This window comes from Oncorhynchus tshawytscha, linkage group LG13, assembly GCF_018296145.1.
Source record: "Oncorhynchus tshawytscha isolate Ot180627B linkage group LG13, Otsh_v2.0, whole genome shotgun sequence".
Lineage (NCBI taxonomy): Eukaryota > Metazoa > Chordata > Actinopteri > Salmoniformes > Salmonidae > Oncorhynchus > Oncorhynchus tshawytscha.
This window is the reverse complement of record NC_056441.1, coordinates 15,833,866-15,853,195: the sequence shown is the minus strand read 5'-3', so window position 1 is coordinate 15,853,195 and position 19,330 is coordinate 15,833,866. Positions and strand designations below refer to the sequence as shown.

General features: G+C 44.4%; 1 protein-coding gene and 1 long non-coding RNA gene across 4 annotated transcripts in view; one reads left to right on the top strand and one right to left on the bottom strand.

The window, feature by feature from the left end:
• Positions 1 to 5,515, bottom strand: part of LOC121839043 — a 22,042-nt gene extending 16,527 nt beyond the window's left edge. The window contains exons 1-3 of one of the 3 annotated variants that reach the window (XR_006078562.1): positions 5,338 to 5,515; positions 587 to 765; positions 322 to 442 (exon numbers count right to left, since the gene is read on the bottom strand). This is a non-coding gene — a long non-coding RNA (uncharacterized LOC121839043). Of the gene's footprint in view, positions 1 to 321; positions 443 to 586; positions 766 to 2,602; positions 2,886 to 5,337 lie in introns of those variants that run through there. The other 2 variants (XR_006078563.1, XR_006078564.1) reach the window with 2 other exon arrangements.
• Positions 3,177 to 19,330, top strand: pdk4 (pyruvate dehydrogenase kinase, isozyme 4). The gene is made up of 11 exons (XM_024440899.2): positions 3,177 to 3,622; positions 4,512 to 4,653; positions 7,587 to 7,658; positions 8,053 to 8,237; positions 9,973 to 10,062; positions 12,607 to 12,684; positions 15,472 to 15,548; positions 15,705 to 15,803; positions 16,341 to 16,454; positions 16,816 to 16,929; positions 17,763 to 19,330. The coding sequence occupies exons 1-11, from the start codon at positions 3,508 to 3,510 to the stop codon at positions 17,907 to 17,909; spliced, it is 1,233 nt and encodes a 410-aa protein (XP_024296667.1). The 5' UTR covers positions 3,177 to 3,507; the 3' UTR covers positions 17,910 to 19,330.

Below are 19,330 nucleotides of genomic sequence, written 5' to 3'. Positions count from 1 at the left end.
TTGCAGTGTGTGTATCTAGTGGGGGTTCTGGGGAGATGTGTGTGTGTGTACCTAGTGGTGGTTCTGGGGAGATGTGTGTGTGTGTGTGTACCTAGTGGTGGTTCTGGGGAGATGTGTGTGTGTGCATCTAGTGGTGGTTCTGGGGAGATGTGTGTGTGTGTGTGTGTGTGTGTACCTAGTGGTGGTTCTGGGGAGATGTGTGTGTGTGTGCATCTAGTGGGGTTCTGGGGAAATGTGCAGTGTGTACCTAGTAGGGGTTCTGGGGAAATGTGCAGTGTGTGTATCTAGTGGGGGTTCTTGGGAGATGTGCAGTGTGTGTACCTAGTGGTGGTTCTGGGGAGATGCCGATGCTCTGTAGGAGAGCCTCTGTCTCTCTGCGCTTCCGGTCCAAGTCACGGTCCTAGTCCACTGAGGCAGCTTCAGCCTTCTGCTGTGTCTCTGTCTACACACACACACACACACACACAAATACACATTATATTAGCTTTGTAATAGTATGTTAGTGAGATGTAGGATTACGTTTTTGTCTGTGGACAGACAGGGATGAGCTTGAACGAGTGTGTCTACTCACATTTTTCCTCCTTACCTCCTTCTTCTCCTCCTGTTTCCTCTTCTTCTCCTCCTGTTTCCTCTTCTTCTCCTCCTGTTTCCTCTTCTTCTCCTCCTGTTTCCTCTTCTTCTCCTCCCTGATCTGAGCTAGCCGCTGCTTTTTGCGCTCTAGCTGGGCTTTTAGGTCACTGTTGTCCGCCATTGTTTCCTATTGAGCTGGGAAAGAAGGAATGTAATATTTCATATTTCATATTGTAATATGGTCACAATTTAAGATGATGTCTGTCTAGGTGATGTTGGTATGCCTACTGTTCTGCACTAGATAACTTCTACTGGGTGTGGCCTTAGGTTAAGTTGCTTTCTTTTTGGCCTGTAACATGCTCCATAATAAATAACAGTGTAGGGGATAAATAAAGGAAAGGGGGATACCTAGTCAGTTGTACAACTGAATGAATTCAACTGAAATGTGTCTTCTGCATTTAACCCAACCCCTCTGAATCAGAGAGGTGCAGAGGATAGCCTTAATCAACATCCATGTCTAAGTGCATAATCTATCTGCATCTCCCTGTCAATGTATTGTGGTAGGGTCAATACTCAATAATCATGCTTCACTTGAAGTCCCCAATGCAAGGGCAAAGGGTGGCTAATTTGGGATCAATATAAAAAATGTGAACATTAAATTATAGTAAAAGGACAATGACAACATAAGCAAGGCATTGCATCAAATTGATACTTCCAAAACACGTCCAACTACAGTTTGTGACATAAACAGACAGCATAATTGATGAAGGCAAATGTCTCCTTGGTAAGGGAATGCTGGGCTGAGCACAAAGGAGGGAATTACATACAAATAAAATATGTACTGAACAAACATGGAAGGATAAATAAATTTTATTACTTTATTGAAATACTTGACAATACAATTTAAATGAAGACAAAAATAGTCAAATAAGCAAAAAAAATTACAAGTCTCTGCTAGGTAAAGCCCCGCCTTATCTCAGCTCACTGGTCACCATAGCAGCACCCACCCGTGGTACACGCTCCAGCAGGTATATCTCACTGGACACCCCCAAAGCCAATTCTTCCATTGGCCGCCTCTCCTTCCAGTTCTCTGCTGCCAATGACTGGAACGAACTGCAAAAATCTCTGAAGCTGGAGACTCATATCTCCCTCACTAGCTTAAAGCACCAGCTGTCAGAGCAGCTCACAGATCACTACACCTGTACATAGCTCATCTGTAAATAGCCATACAATCTACCTCATCCCCATACTGTATTTATTTATTTATCTTGCTCCTTTGCACCCCAGTTTCTCTACTTGCACATTCATCTTCTGCACATCCTACCATTCCAGTGTTTAATTGCTATATTGTAATTACTTCGCCAACATGGCCTATTTATTGCCTTACCTCTCTTATCCTACCTCATTTGCACATGCTGTATATAGATTTTTCTACTGTATTATTGATTGTATGTTTGTTTACTCCATGTGTAACTCTGTGTTGTTGTATGTGTCAAACTGCTTTGCTTTATCTAGGCCAGGTCGCAGATGTAAATGAGAACTTGTTCTCAACTAGCCTACCTGGTTGAATAAAAGGTGAAAAATTAATAATAATAAAAACAAAAATGGCAAAGCATGAAGACCTAGCCTGAGATATTACTATTCTATGCTTAGGACAGAGCCTTAACACACTATCTACAGCAGTGGTTCACAAACCCCGGGTACTAGAACCCCTGGGAGTACTTGGCCTATCCACAGGGGGTGTTTAAAATGCACATGGGGGGGTTGGGGGTACTCCGGGCAGAGCGAAATTTAGTTGATGGTACAGTAACCGAAAAAGGTTGGGAACCACTGATCTACAGTATGGTGATGATGCCTACAGTACTGCACTGAGGTGGGTAAGGTAAAGGATAAATTGGGTATCATTAGCAATGACGTCATTATTCAGTGCGCTTCTTCGCTTTATCCAAAACCATACAGAAACACCACGCAAATGACATGCTACAAATGTATACAATTAGTTATTCTATTGCCTTGTAAAGACTTGTCATACCTGCTCTTTCTTTCCATATGGATGATAATGATGAGGATGATGATGATGGTAATGGTCACTTGCAAAGATACTGTATCATGCAACTGCCTACACCCTCCGCAAATCACCACATTATTGTCCTGCTCTAATGATATTGGAGCAACAAACCTCGGATGTATGGTAAAAAACAGGTTGTTTCAGTTTAGATGGTATTGCTGTCAATGGCTAAAAATTAAACATATTCGCGCCAGATGACCAAAAGCAAATATAAAACAAGTGCATGCCATGATGCAGCATCTCCCCCTTCAGAATATCAGAGGAAATCCCACCTTCTTTCCCTACACATCCTGTCAGAGCAATGTGCCGCTTTGAATTAGCGGGTAATGTCGCCATCTACAGGCCATTTAGAGAAGTGTACGGGTAAACGGCGTTCTCAGATTTACATGTATTATTTAACTCAACGAAACCTGTTTTTTTATATAATACAGTCATTAATATTTTCATTGTATATTGTTTTGTTTGCACATGTTTCTTTCTTTCTAAACAACCACCTTCCCCAAAACCAAAGCGTAGTGTTCTTTCATTGGTCAATGCCAATGCCAATCAAATCCAAACTTCACCAACAACAACTCAACACAGAGGTCGGTCTTGTGAAGAGCATTCGTGAATTCTGGAATATTGTTGCTTGTTAAAAGTTTAGGTGATGCAAAGACATTCGGCACTGTTCAGGAATGTGACTGTGTTTCATTGACAATTGTTTTGAATAATGTCAATTTAACGCATTGATATTGCCCTTGGTGGCTAGCATTAGCCAGCTAGCGTCTTTACGTCTGAGAGACTGGAGCGTGCTGCTGGTGAAGAGAAAGGGCATCCTGGCTGACAACAATCGGACTGTCTCGGGACTTCAATTTTAATTTGTTGCAACTATGAAGTTAACGCAGTTTTTGCTAAAGAACAGCTCCATACCGAAACAAGCACTAGTGGATAGGTTTTCCAAGTTCTCACCTTCGCCGCTGTCAATGAAACAATTCATAGACTTTGGTAAGTTTTCATCCCTGTCCAGTCATAATAACATAGCTAAACATTACAATACTGTTCAAAAATGTAGCTAGCTAAACGTTACAATGACGTCACTGTGCAACATTGTAGCTTGCCTAACGTTAATTCTGAGTCCATAGCAGCTACGTGCAAAACAAGTGCCACTGGTTGCATTGTGAAAGTAGGGTAGCTAAGTAACTGACAGCTGTCAGTGTTCCCAGAGTACTGCAGTAGGTGTCCTCTCTGATCACTCTCTGCTGAAGCGTTGATAAACATTATTGTATTCAATTGTATCATGATATTGGGGGGTATGGCTGCATTCACAACAACGGGGATGGCACCCATTGTATTGCCTCTCTCCTGACAATAGATTGTTTACGGCTAGCTGCGAGACGAAACAATGTCTCGTTGTAGGACTAAGCGACGTATTATAATGCGATAGATACCAAGCAAAGGTATCTATCAAATGTAAAGCAGAGACTGTGATATTGAATCAAATCCCTCGTGACACTCACGGCCACTGTTAGTTAGATTCAGTTCTAACAAGTCACCTAAAAGGGGGAAATTAAAACCTTACTCCCTATCATGCTTTTCTGCTAGATAGCACTTGGTCCTGTTCTTAGGTGAAAACGTGACGTAATCCTTCTGCCAAAACAAACCAGTTCAATGTCCTCACATTGTCTTAAACATTTACACAGCAGTGTGTGTACTGTATGACGCCCTGTCTTGAGATTTCCAGTCAGTAGCTTATCCCTGAGACTGAAACAGGGAGGGACTACCTGACCTGGTCCAATGAGAAAACAACGTTTTTGTTTTCCATTGCAAAACGTTTTGCTGTGGTGTGCACCTAATGAGAACAACCCAGATGTGTTCCTGTGTCATGCGACTGCAGGCTCAGCCAATGCCTGTGAGAAGACGTCCTTTGTGTTCCTGCGTCAGGAGCTTCCTGTCCGGCTGGCCAACATCATGAAGGAGATCGACTTCCTCCCTGACAAGCTTCTCAGCACCCCCTCACTACAGCTGCTACAGAGCTGGTAAATACAGCTGTAGCTTATACATCTCTATATCTCAGTGAATCTGTGCTCCCCCTTACTACAGCAGTGGCTATGTCACCTATTATGAACCTTGACCCTAATTTCACTGAATACTGGCCAATCCCCCTCCAGGCTGCAGACACACACCTCACCTCACAAGCTGCATGAGTGTGTGTGTGGATAGTACATTGTGAGATGTAGAGGATGTACTATGTAGATGAGTCCAATCCCATTCCAGGCTGAAGAAACAACTTAATTTCATCGTGTAGCTGTGTGTGTGTGGAATAGTTACCTTACCACTGATGTAGGGTCACGGCACAGGTCAGATATTTTAGAATCCCTTGAATGGACTGGGAGTAGAATAACTTAGTTCCTGGAAGGGTGTCTTCTAGCAAAAGCGTAAATATTCTTGACCCCTCCTTGTATTTTACTGAGTACTGTGTGCTCCTCATAAAGAGAGCTGACCCAACTGTAAACATTACACTGATTCATGCATTCAGTAGGACCGTTTGCATAGAATGGGGAAGAATTGGATCACTCCCAGAGTATATCTTTCCCCTTAGTTATTCCATCCATTTATTTTACCAGGCAAATCAATTAAGAACAAATTCTTATTTACAATGACTGCCTGGCAAGAGGCAAAAGGCCTCCTGTTGGGATTAAAACATAAAGATCTGTTTGTACCTTTTCGCCAACTCTCTGCTCCAGTATGTTTGTTCCTTCATAGTTGTCAGAAATGATTATTGAACTTGTACGTTGCTCTCGGCGAAACGTGTATATGATCAAACCAATCACATGTATTTTATAAAGCCCTTTTTACATCAGCAGTTGTAAAATGTCTTATCTTGAAGAGCCATTTACTGTAGGTGATATTGCCTATCCTGACAGAGCCAATAGGATGTTATTATCCTGGCAACCATAACAGTGCATAGACTATCTTACTGAACTACTCTGCCCTAGTGAGGGGTATGGGGGATGAGAGAGTTATGGGGGTCTCAAATCAAAGCACCACGTCCCTTAAACGGAGTGGTACATCTCATTTCTAGGGATGAGATGCAGGCCTACCCTGCCAAGTAGCCTGCAGCCTCAGTCTCATATCTCTGTCTGTCTGTCAGGCAGGCTGCACAGGTGTACACAGACATGCTTACACACACACAATAACATACTCACTCTACACACTCATACAAATGGATTTTGTGTTGTAGATGTAGTGGCCTGAGGGCACACATTTAATGTGTTGTGAAATCTGTTATGAATGTAATGTTTTTTAAATTATATAAACTGCCTTTAATTTGCTGGACCCCAGGAAGAGTAGCTGCTGCCTTTGCAGGAACTAATGGGGATCCTTAATAAATACAAAATACTGGGACGATGTGGGCTGGAACACCATGTATCCTCAGTGGAACAGGGGCTGTGCGCGATGTTGTTTGACAATCATCAGAAGTGTAGCCTAGAAAAATGGAGGACTACAATGTGCATCAAGTCTTTATTAGTGATAGTCAGAGATATTTTGTCAGTTAAAATGGGTACTCGCAAATATGTTCTCTTATTTAAACGGAATACTTTCCCAAAAATAAATGGAGTTGATTGCTGAGTGCTAGGCCTCTGAAGGAATTGTCTGGAAAACCATCAGCTAACTAGAGTGTAATGTCAGGGAAAGTACAGCACAGTTGAAACTCTGAACTAGGCCAATAACTATCAGTGTCTCTCTGATAGGTGGCCAGTACAGAACTCTATGTTCCAGCTTTATTATCAATGTAATGATATGGCAGATATATATTTCTAAACTTGGTCTAAAGTTAGCATTCTGCGTCATCGCTACTCTATTAGGGGTTATGTTCCGCTTTAGGCCGTGGGGTTTTTCCATCCACAATATTGATTTGGCACCATTTATTTGACTTGGCTAGTGGTAGAGTAGTGGCCTGAGGGCAACAACAAACGTTACAGTTAAACTTTGTAATTCAAGCTAGTTAGCCTAGTTGTATCTGTTATGTAGCTTATGCAGCAGCTGTGTTAGTCAAGTGGGAGGGTTCAAGGTCAGTTGGTGGACAAAGAGGGTTTGAAAACAGTCAGCCACTGATCTCTCACCTAGCTTCCAGACTCAATCTGCACGTCACTGAAGTCGGGACAATTTAGCCTACAGCCTCTTAACTAGGCCATAATAGTGACTCCTCTGAACAAGCTAGTAGGCTAATAAGTAAGCTACTGAAATGCTTAGTGTTAACGTGTTAGGCCTGCTTCCACTAGGTCAGAAGTGTTTAGTGTGTGCTGTACAGAGAATATTCACGTTTTGAGAGGTTGAAAATGGTGAGGAATGTTTCAACATCAGAAGGAACATAACTGCCCAAACGGCACTCTATTCCCCAGGGCTCATAGGGCTCTGGCCAAAAGTAGTGCACTATATAGGGAATAGGTTGCCATTTGGGATGCATAATAGGCCTATCTCCAGCCACAAGTCGCCCTAGTTATTGTAGCATGTATAAATACCCCCATGTGGTTTTCATGATCACCACGAGAGTCGGAGTCCGTTCCAAAATAGAAGTCTGAGATTTTTAAAGGTGGAACTCCATGAGTCAAAAGTGATTTGCGGAAAGAAGTGATCTTTGCCCTGGTTTCTACACATACCTTTGGTTTCTTTCACCATGGGACTGATATAAAGGTTTAAAGAAGCACTCATAAACCTTTCATTATGCCTATGTAATTCATAAGCAAATTTCGTGCTACACTCCCAAGCATTTTGCTTATAAATACTATATAAATACTATATAAATACTGAATGCTCTGTAAAGCCTAAGAATACTCTTTATGAATGCTCTGTAAAGCCTAAGAATAATCTTTGTGAATGCCCAACAAGGCCTTTATAAATGTAGTTTAAAGTAGTAGTATTGTTTCCCCGTGTAAACTAGCCTGTCTTCTGTGATCTATTCCTACAGGTATGCAACAAGTCTGATGGAGCTTGTGGGCTTCCTGGAGAAAGATCCTGATAATAAAACGATCCTAAAGAAGTAAGTCAATTACACAGTCATATCCAGCAGATAGGCCTACATCTCATTAGATGGACTCTCCAAAGTGAGTCATAGTTAATTCAGGTAAGGAAAGATAACATTTCTCTAATCTCTGCCTAATAATAGCTACCTCTTCTAACTGAATAATAGATTATGGTTTTAATCTTGATCTGAAATGGAAGGGGATATGATGGATTACCACATCCACCATACCTCTGCTGCTGCGGAATTAGATCAATCATATTTTGAGCTGGTAGCAACCTTGCAGATGTTAGTGAGTTAATGACTATAGCTACTTTATTTATACCCAGAGGGAAAATTAGGATTGCAGACTATTGGTATAGAATGTGTGGAATTGTGAACTTTCGACCCAGCCTTTTCCCTGTCTCCTCAGGTTCACTGAGACGCTGGTGAACGTCAGGAACCGTCACAACAACGTGGTCCCCACCATGGCCCAGGGCGTAGTGGAGTACAAGGAGGCTTTTGGCTCTGACCCCGTGACCAATCAGAACGTCCAATACTTCCTGGATCGCTTCTACATGAGCCGCATCTCCACCCGCATGCTCATGAACCAGCACTGTCAGTAACTATACTACATATATACTATACTACATATATACTATACTACATAAATACTATACTACAGTCGTGGCCAAAAGTTGAGAATGACACATTCATTTTCAAAGTCTGCTGCCTCAGTTTGTATGATGGCAATTTGCATATACTCCAGAATGTTAAGAAAAGTGATCAGATGAATTGCAATTAATTGCAAAGTCCCTCCTTGCCATGCAAATGAACTGAATCCCCCCCAAAAAATTCCACTGCATTTCAACCCTGCCACCAATGGACCAGCTGACATCATGTCAGTGATTCTCTTGTTAACACAGGTGTGAATGTTGACGAGGACAAGGCTAGAGATCACTCTGTCATGCTGATTGAGTTCGAATAACAGACTGGAAGCTTCAAAAGGAGGGTGGTGCTTGGAATCATTGTTCTTCCTCTGTCACCATGGTTATCTGCATGGAAAAACGTGCCGTCATCAATGCTTTGCACAAAAAGGGCTTCACAGGCAAGGACATTGCTGCCAGTAAGATTGCACCTAAATCAACCATTTATCGGATCATTAAGAACTTCAAGGAAAGCGGTTCAATTGTTGTGAAGAAGGCTTCAGGGCGCCCAAGAAAGTCCAGCAAGCGCCAGGAACGTCTCCTAAAGTTGATTCAGCTGCGGGATCGGGGCACCACCAGTATAGAGCTTGCTCAGGAATGGCAGCAGGCAGGTGTGAGTGCATCTGCATGCACAGTGGGGCGAAGACTTTTGGAGGATGTATGGTGTCATGAGGGGCAGCAAAGAAGCCACTTCTCTCCAGGAAAAACATCAGGGACAGACTGATATTCTGCAAAAGGTACAGGGATTGAACTGCTGAGGACTGGGGCAAAGTAATTTTCTCTGATGAATCCCCTTTCCGATTGTTTGGGGCATCCGGAAAAAAGCTTGTCTGGAGAAGACAAGGTGAGCGCTACCATCAGTCCTGTGTCATGCCAACAGTAAAGCATCCTGAGACCATTCATGTGTGGGGTTGCTTCTCAGCCAAGGGAGTGGGCTCACCCACAATTTTGCCTAAGAACACAGCCATGAATAAAGAATGGTACCAACACATCCTCCGAGAGCAACTTCTCCCAACCATCCAGGAACAGTTTGGTGATGAAAAATGCATTTTCCAGAATGATTTGCCATAAGGCAAAAGTGATAACTAAGTGGCTCGGGGAACAAAACATCGATATTTTGGGTCCATGGCCAGGAAACTCCCCAGACCTTAATCCCATTGAGAACTTGTGGTCAATCCTCAATAGGCGGGTGGACAAACAAAAACCCACAAATTCTGACAAACTCCAAGCATTGATTATGCAAGAATGGGCTGCCATCAGTGAAGATGTGGCCCAGAAGTTAATTGACAGCATGACAGGGCGGATTGCAGAGGTCTTGAAAAAGAAGGGTCAACACTGCAAATATTGACTCTTTGCATCAACCCTAATGTAATTGTCAATAAAAGCCATTGACACTTATGAAATGCTTGTAATTATACTTCAGTGTTCAATAGTAACATCTGACAATAATATCTAAAGACACTGAGGCAGCAGACTTTGTGAAAATTAATATTTGTGTCATTCTCAAAACTTTTGGCCACGACTGTACATCACCATGCTCCTGAAACAGCACGAGTCACAGTAGGGCTGCGTACACAAAATACATGCAGCATGCAAGTGTAGTTACCCAATGAGTCTGAATTTGTTGTTGTTATGTACCTCTTCAGCTCTCATCTTTGATGGAAGTGCCAACCCCGCCCATCCCAAGCACATTGGCACCATCGACCCCGACTGTGATGTGACAGAGGTGGTAAAAGGTGCTGTCCCTCATCAGCTACACACAGAGACCCGCGCACACAGAGACGCGCACACAGAGACGCGCACACAGAGACGCGCACACAGAGACGCGCACACAGAGACGCGCACACAGAGACGCGCACACAGAGACAGAGACGCGCACACAGAGACAGAGACGCGCACACAGAGACAGAGACGCGCACACAGAGACAGAGACGCGCACACAGAGACAGAGACGCACACAGAGACAGAGACGCGCACACAGAGACAGAGACGCGCACACAGAGACAGAGACGCGCACACAGAGACAGAGACGCGCACACAGAGACAGAGACGCGCACACAGAGACAGAGACGCGCACACAGAGACAGAGACGCGCACACAGAGACAGAGACGCGCACACAGAGACAGAGACGCGCACACAGAGACAGAGACGCGCACACAGAGACAGAGACGCGCACACAGAGACAGAGACGCGCACACAGAGACAGAGACGCGCACACAGAGACAGAGACGCGCACACAGAGACAGAGACGCGCACACAGAGACAGAGACGCGCACACAGAGACAGAGACGCGCACACAGAGACAGAGACGCGCACACAGAGACAGAGACGCGCACACAGAGACAGAGACGCGCACACAGAGACAGAGACGCACACAGAGACAGAGACGCGCACACAGAGACACAGAGACGCGCACACAGAGACAGAGACGCGCACACAGAGACAGAGACGCGCACACAGAGACAGAGACGCGCACACAGAGACAGAGACGCGCACACAGAGACAGAGACGCGCACACAGAGACAGAGACGCGCACACAGAGACAGAGACGCGCACACAGAGACAGAGACGCGCACACAGAGACAGAGACGCGCACACAGAGACAGAGACGCGCACACAGAGACAGAGACGCGCACACAGAGACAGAGACGCGCACACAGAGACAGAGACGCGCACACAGAGACAGAGACGCGCACACAGAGACAGAGACGCGCACACAGAGACAGAGACGCGCACACAGAGACAGAGACGCGCACACAGAGACAGAGACGCGCACACAGAGACAGAGACGCGCACACAGAGACAGACGCGCACACAGAGACAGAGACGCGCACACAGAGACGCGCACACAGAGACAGAGACGCGCACACAGAGACAGAGACGCGCACACAGAGACAGAGACGCGCACACAGAGACAGAGACGCGCACACAGAGACAGAGACAGAGACGCGCACACAGAGACAGAGACGCGCACACAGAGACAGAGACGCGCACACAGAGACAGACGCGCACACAGAGACAGAGACAGAGACGCGCACACAGAGACAGAGACAGAGACGCGCACACAGAGACAGAGACAGAGACGCGCACACAGAGACAGAGACAGAGACGCGCACACAGAGACAGAGACAGAGACGCGCACACAGAGACAGAGACGCGCACACAGAGACAGAGACGCGCACACAGAGACAGACGCGCACACAGAGACAGAGACGCGCACACAGAGACGCGCAGACAGAGACAGAGAGACGCGCACACAGAGACAGAGACGCGCACACAGAGACAGAGACGCGCACACAGAGACAGAGACGCGCACACAGAGACAGAGACGCGCACACAGAGACAGAGACGCGCACACAGAGACAGAGACGCGCACACAGAGACGCGCACACAGAGACGCGCACACAGAGACGCGCACACAGAGACAGAGACGCGCACACAGAGACAGAGACGCGCACACACACTTATGATTTACAGGTGGTATCATTATTTAACCCTTTTCACTGCTACAGTAGGTATGTCCTTTTCTCCTCGATCTGCACAGTTTCACATTAATTCTCATAATAAGAATAGAACTAAATTATGTGTAATCGTAATGCCTTTTAAACAGAGGCAGACTGTTCTTCACCCACCTATTTCAACATGTCTCTGTGTAGTTTTAGTTGATCTACTCTCTGTAGTCACTGTACATTAGCTGTTATGGTGACTAGATTGAAAGTCAGTGGTGTTAAACCAAGTTCATTCACTCAAAGGGTCAGACAGCAGAACAGATAAAAACATGTTCCTACCAGCACAAGTGGATATACCCCAATTTAGGTGAAGTCTCCTCCTTCCCTCTAAAACATCTTTATTGCTAGGCAGGAAGTTAAGTGATGTGGGTAATAAGCTGTTCCTTCTCCCTTAATCTGACACACATCAGATCACATTCCTCACTAATCCACAGATCTCCAACCTTATCAGTGACTGTAACCATGCGATTGATTGCCTTTCCTTTACTCAGTGCATTCCTCTGGTTCATATCCAGCCTTAATTGACCCCACCCTATACATTGTTCATACAGATAACCATTAACTTCTGGTGTATAAACCAGACTGTGGCCCTTCTCATTTCTATAGGATACCTGATAATTAACAATATTTCAGGTTTAGAAGTCAGAATAACAGCTAATCACCATAACGGCTAATCAGTGGTCATTAGCTGTTATGGTAACTAGATTGAAAGTCAGTATTTTCCTCCTGTGCTACAGTCCTTGTCTTTGTTTTGACTGTTTCATCCCCAGATGCCTTCGATAGTTCCAAGATGCTCTGTGAGCAGTACTACCTGACCTCGCCAGAGATTGACATCACACAAGTCAACGGTAAATCGCATTCTATACAGGGTTATAGACCTGGCTTCTGGAAGGTATTTGTTTTCAAATATTTCAGCTGCGCTTGGTTGAGCTGGCCTGGCTCAATTGACCCAATAGAATAGTCCCAGAAGTGCAACCTGGCCCAACTGACACTGTTGATGAGCTTTTTCAAACACGCAAAGTATTTGAAAGATTGTAAATACTATTTGGAGCCAAATCTGTTTGATACAACATTGCACCAAGGGAAGGGAGAAGGACCAGAGCAGCTTGAAGACGTTTTTTGTTCTCCTATTTCCAAATAGTACCATTTGGTTTGCAAGTGAGTTTTAGGCCGGGGTTGTTAGAGAAGATTAGGTTTACAGAAACGATTTGTGAGGTTCTATTTGCATTGTGAGTTGTTTGGCCAGGTTTGATTTGACTTTCTCTGCCCGTGGGTTGAGTATTCTTGATCTCTCATTCAATTCCTCTAGTCTACTCAATTCGGGGTTCGCAATTTGTAAAGTGTGTGTGTTTGTGTGTGGCTAGCTTGTGTGAGTGGTGTTAGGAGATATTTAGCTGAACCATTTTTAGCAATGAACTCTGTTGCTTTAGTTGAACAGCGTGCGACGACTGTTTACTCTCAGCTAGGGTTGCCAGGAGCCATGTCTATAGAGAACCATTATTTCATACACCTCACTTACACAGGTATAAATATTCACTTCTGTGTATCGTCCTGAGTTTAAAAAAACGTTAAACTGTGCAGGTCTAGGTTATACACTGAGTGTACAAAACATTAGGAACACCTTCCTACTATTGAGTTGCAACCCCTTTTTTTCAGAACAGCCTCAATATGTCGGGGCATGGACTCTACAAGGTGTTGAGAGCGTTCCACAGGGACTCTACAAGGTGTTGAGAGTGTTCCACAGGGACTCTACAAGGTGTTGAGAGTGTTCCACAGGGACTCTACAAGGTGTTGAGAGTGTTCCACAGGGACTCTACAAGGTGTTGAGAGTGTTCCACAGGGACTCTACAAGGTGTTGAGAGTGTTCCACAGGGACTCTACAAGGTGTTGAGAGCGTTCCACAGGTCTACAAGGTGTTGAGAGCGTTCCACAGGGACTCTACAAGGTGTTGAGAGCGTTCCACAGGGACTCTACAAGGTGTTGAGAGTGTTCCACAGGGACTCTACAAGGTGTTGAGAGCGTTCCACAGGGACTCTACAAGGTGTTGAGAGCGTTCCACAGGGACTCTACAAGGTGTTGAGAGCGTTCCACAGGGACTCTACAAGGTGTTGAGAGCGTTCCACAGGGACTCTACAAGGTGTTGAGAGCGTTCCACAGGGACTCTACAAGGTGTTGAGAGCGTTCCACAGGGACTCTACAAGGTGTTGAGAGCGTTCCACAGGGACTCTACAAGGTGTTGAGAGCGTTCCACAGGGACTCTACAAGGTGTTGAGAGCGTTCCACAGGGACTCTACAAGGTGTTGAGAGCGTTCCACAGGGACTCTACAAGGTGTTGAGAGCGTTCCACAGGGACTCTACAAGGTGTTGAGAGCGTTCCACAGGGACTCTACAAGGTGTTGAGAGCGTTTTAGCAATGAACTCCACAGGGACTCTACAAGGTGTTGAGAGCGTTCCACAGGGACTCTACAAGGTGTTGAGAGCGTTCCACAGGGACTCTACAAGGTGTTGAGAGTGTTCCACAGGGACTCTACAAGGTGTTGAGAGTGTTCCACAGGGACTCTACAAGGTGTTGAGAGCGTTCCACAGGGACTCTACAAGGTGTTGAGAGTGTTCCACAGGGACTCTACAAGGTGTTGAGAGTGTTCCACAGGGACTCTACAAGGTGTTGAGAGTGTTCCACAGGGACTCTACAAGGTGTTGAGTGCGTTCCACAGGGACTCTACAAGGTGTTGAGAGCGTTCCACAGGGATGCTGGCTCACGTTGACTCCAATGCATAGTTGTGATAATTTGGCAGGATGTCTTTTAATTTGGTGGACTATTCTTGATACACATTGGAAACTGATGAATGTGATAGCTTTCACCTGGTCAGTTTGCCATGGAAAAAGCAGGTGTTTTTAATGTTTTGTACACTGTGTGTATTTTATGAACAGGACAATAGCACCACTTGACAGGTCAAACCATGACTTTGATAAATATTTTATTGTAGGTAGAGGGAAATGATAATCATTGCTAAAACAAGAACAGATCCAGACATCATTTGGTGCCCAAACTTTCAAAATGCGCCAGCCATAAAATATCAATGGGCTGCACAGTCTAGCCTACATCTGATGCATTACAGGGGGTGTGGACAGTCACATCAGGCATAATGAGTCATCAAAAATGTTATCCATGTTATCCAATGTTACCCATCAGCCTCTTATCTCTCCAGTCAGCAGCGGAACAGAACAGCAACAAGCCCCTTGCTACAGGCTTAGTCTTGTCGCCGGGCATATTTCTCCTCTCTCAGTGATCCGTCGAAGTCTAACTCTCAGTAACAAACCTCCGTTCACCCACATTCAGCTGTTTAACAGTCACCCTGTTACATAAGCCTTAAAAAAAAAAAAAACGATGTCTCTTCATGGGTTTAGTTGGTAGCAACGTCATCCCCAGGCTATAGGCTATCAGAAGTGTCTGGGGACGTGACTACGTTGGTAGAATAGTAAACTATGTGTTTCATAGTGACTATTGAGTTCAGTTGTGCATTTGCAATAAGAAGGGAAAGTTGTTTTTGTTTCTAGTAACTTCTATCGTCAGTTGTGTATGCAATACATTTGCAGTCATGTTTGGTTTGGAGTAATCCTCAGTGTTTCCTCAGCCAAAGGTCCTGACCAGCCTCTTCGTATTGTCTATGTGCCTTCCCATCTCTACCACATGCTGTTTGAGCTCTTCAAGGTACACCAAACATTTACCTTCTACTGTATAAACATTTCATTACACGTGTGAGGGTGACTACGGCAGACACTACTACACACGATTCAATTACATTAAGCTCAATCTGATTTATATTACTTTGTCATTTCCTCAAGCAATGTTTTGTTTTGTTTCCAGAACGCCATGAGAGCAACAGTGGAGACTCATGAAATGGCCCTGCATCTCCCACCGGTCAAAGTTCGAGTCTCACTGGGCAGTGAAGACCTGACAATCAAGGTAAACACAGGCTCAGAGTATTCACCCTTACAATGAATGATATGCATTGTGCTCATTGCAGTACATTGACTTTTATTTTTAAATGAGAAGTTTAATAGTCACAGGAGTAATTAGAGAGTATAGACATTACATTTTAAATGTCTTTATTCTTTTGGAATGTCTGTGTGTAAAGTTTACTGTTAATTTTTGTTTTTCCACCTTTGTTTATTGTCTACTTCAGTTGCGTTGGCAATGTTACCATGTTTCCCATGCTAATAAAGCCATTGAATTGAGTACAGTGAAAACCTTCAGCTCTGAGCCCCAACAATATATATTTGTTCAAAAGTAGTGTATGCCCATCCAACACACTTCCACAGATGCAGGGTGGAAATAATGCCATGGGATGTAGAAGCCTGTACAGTTTAATGTGTATGAATACATAGTACCATAGATTTCCTCCCGTGGTTGTTCTGTAGGTCCTATACCATGATATTTGGGGAGACAACAGGAAGATCAGAGAGTGGAACAGAGCTGTAACGTTGTTGGTGTTGTTTCTAGATATCAGATCGAGGTGGAGGAGTTCCCCTGAGGAAGATCGAGCGTTTGTTCAGCTACATGTACTCCACCGCCCCCAGCCCCGTCGATATTGACAACTCACGCAACGCTCCACTGGTGAGACCCTGTCCTGGTGCCACTGAACATTAAAGATTTTCCTGGCAGTCAGGTTAATAAGTCAGATTTAATACATTGGAGCACAACATTTGGTAGGACATGATCTATGACTGCAGTTTGATCACATGTTAGAGGCATGCAAGCCTGTTTATTTTATTTCAGCTCAAATGTAAATCGTGATCATTTTATACTGACTAAAGTGTAAACTGTGAGCGAACATGGTTGTAAATTAGCAGAATTACAAACTGGACCAGTCATATGTTGCCCAAGGTTTAAAGTGTAACTGAATGCTTGTCTACTACAGTACTGTGACAGTCAGTTCAGAGTGAGTTTAACCCTTTGTGTCCCTGGCTCTCTGTAGGCTGGTTTCGGCTACGGTCTTCCCATCTCCCGTCTCTATGCCAAGTACTTCCAGGGAGACCTGCAGCTCTACTCCATGGAGGGATATGGGACGTCAGCTGTCATCTACCTGAAGGTAAACACTTCTACGAATGGAATGTGTTACTTCAACAGTTGTCTTATTCTAGATAATTGAACCTCTAAACCAGGGATTCCCCATTTTGGCCCTCAATTTGTATTTATTTTTGCTCAGAAAACGTACAATTTTCGTTGTTGGACATAAGACTGTAAAAACGGCAGTTATTTTATTTTTAAAAAACTACCCAAGTATTCCCAAGCCTAATAGAGAGGTACGTGATCGTATACAAATGTTTGAAATTCATGTTTTTGTCAAATATCTGTTTGGCCTTCTTGTGGTCAAATTGAGTCTACAAAGGATTTGTAATTGTGTTCCGGCCCCCCGACCATCCGCTCACGGAAAAATGGTCCCACGGCTGAATCAAGTTGGTTATCCCTGCTCTATACAACATTTTTCAACGTCTGAAATAAGTATGTAAAGGTTCATTCTCTGAATGGTGGAAGACTAATGTGACCAGCATGTGATATAAATAGAGCCTTGTCCTCATAATCGTCAGAATCTGTTGCAACAGGAGAGAATATGTAGGATAATGAGCAGCAGTATTTCCGGTGTTTGGGTTTTCGTCACTGGTTATTTGGACGTATCAGGATTTGGCGAAGGCTTGCTTAGACGGACTGCTTTGCACGTGTTGAAATTAGTGGGAGGGGGGAGGACTTTGGCTGAGAGTTCTCTTTTGCGAGGGTGGAGACTTCGCAAATCAGAACTCTCAATTTCTAACACGGATGGACCCAGAACTAAATCGCCTAGCTCACCAAATTCCGTGAGATTTTAGTTTTGAGTTAACCAAGATTACATCTAACCTACCACTCCACTCTGTGCTTCGTTAACAGGCCTTGTCCTCAGATTCTGTGGAAAGACTTCCTGTGTACAACCAGTCAGCTATAAGGCATTACCAGACAAGCAACGAGGCGGATGACTGGTGCATGCCCAGCAAGGATCCCAAGAAGCTGGGGAAGTATGAGAGGAGAAGTCAATAGGGGTGTAACGGTACAGGTGTTCGTACCAAACCGTTCGGTAGGGGGCCTCATTTAAGTCTGCACTCAACTAGAATGAATACATTTAATAAAATATATACAAAATAAAGGCCTATAGGCTATGCCTACGCTGCGTTGTGGGCCGGTGCCTCGAGTAAATTTGAGCTGAATTAGTTTTTTTTAGGGCTATTCTGTTAAAACTAGAGCCTATATGCACATTGTAATCTAAATTCAAATCTTAATTGGCACATTTCAAACTGTCCTCTTGTGAGGCGCATCCAGGAACTAGTTCTGTACGATGGCGAGTGGTGGGGTGGATAAACCAGCAGGATGCTCCGTCGTTTAAATCTCCAGTTTGGGAATGTTTTGTCTTCCCAGTAAATCACATTGGTGATGGACAGAGAGTTGTGGATAAGACGTTAACCGTATGTCGCCACAACTCAACGAGAATAGGCTATCCAGCTGCCAACACCTCCAATATGTCGACGTCACAAGACAGAAACGGAAAGAAACAACCCAAAATCACCTCCCCTCTGCATTCAAGCAGCCCTTGGGAACTGGTTCTGACCGGCCAAAAATGACACGAGCAATCGGTAGGCTGTGTTTATATTTTTTACAGTCTTTGGTTTAAAGCCGCGCCCGTTCTCAGTGGTTGAGAATAGGGAATTCCAGCACCTTGTAAAAATGCTCGATCCACGTTGTGAACTTCCCTCTTGCACCCATGTCAGGTTATACCCGCTCTATATAAGCAAGCCACAGTTTTCTAGGAATTGGCCAATGCACCCTGTGTTGCGATTACTTAAAAGTGACAGCCCATCACCTTACCCCGGAGTGGGAGACGTACCGCGCTACAGACACTCACCCTTTATGAGAAATCACAAGTGTGCATCTGGGACTAAATGTATGACTTCACAACTGGTAAATTCCCATCTCTCACATGGTTACAAATGCAGCATCAGTGTGAAAATGTAATTTTCCTGCTGTACCGAAACCAAACCGTGACCCCAAAACATACTGAACCGTGGATTTGGTGAACCGTTACACCCCTAGAAGTTAACCAAACAGACTGAGCTAGCAGGAAGAACAAAGGAGGAAGACCGAAAGGAGGATCAAACTGATAGAAGGCACACAGTTGTACCCACAGCTATTACCGTGTGTGAGAGAGAGATGTGGATTCCTCTCTCAATGGATATTCTCATACATTCACTTGAAGTGGAAAAACACATCACTGTCGGAGGCGTTTCAATGGCAATACCAGGATCTCAATTCAATAAGTGACTTCATGAATGTTAGAAACAGGGTCGTACACTACTCACAATCATCTTTTCTTCTGGTTCTAATTTAACCACAGGTTTCAGTTATTTATTCCGATCACTTATTTGAACGTTATTACACAGTGTAAGCTAGTTTTTTTCGCTTATTAT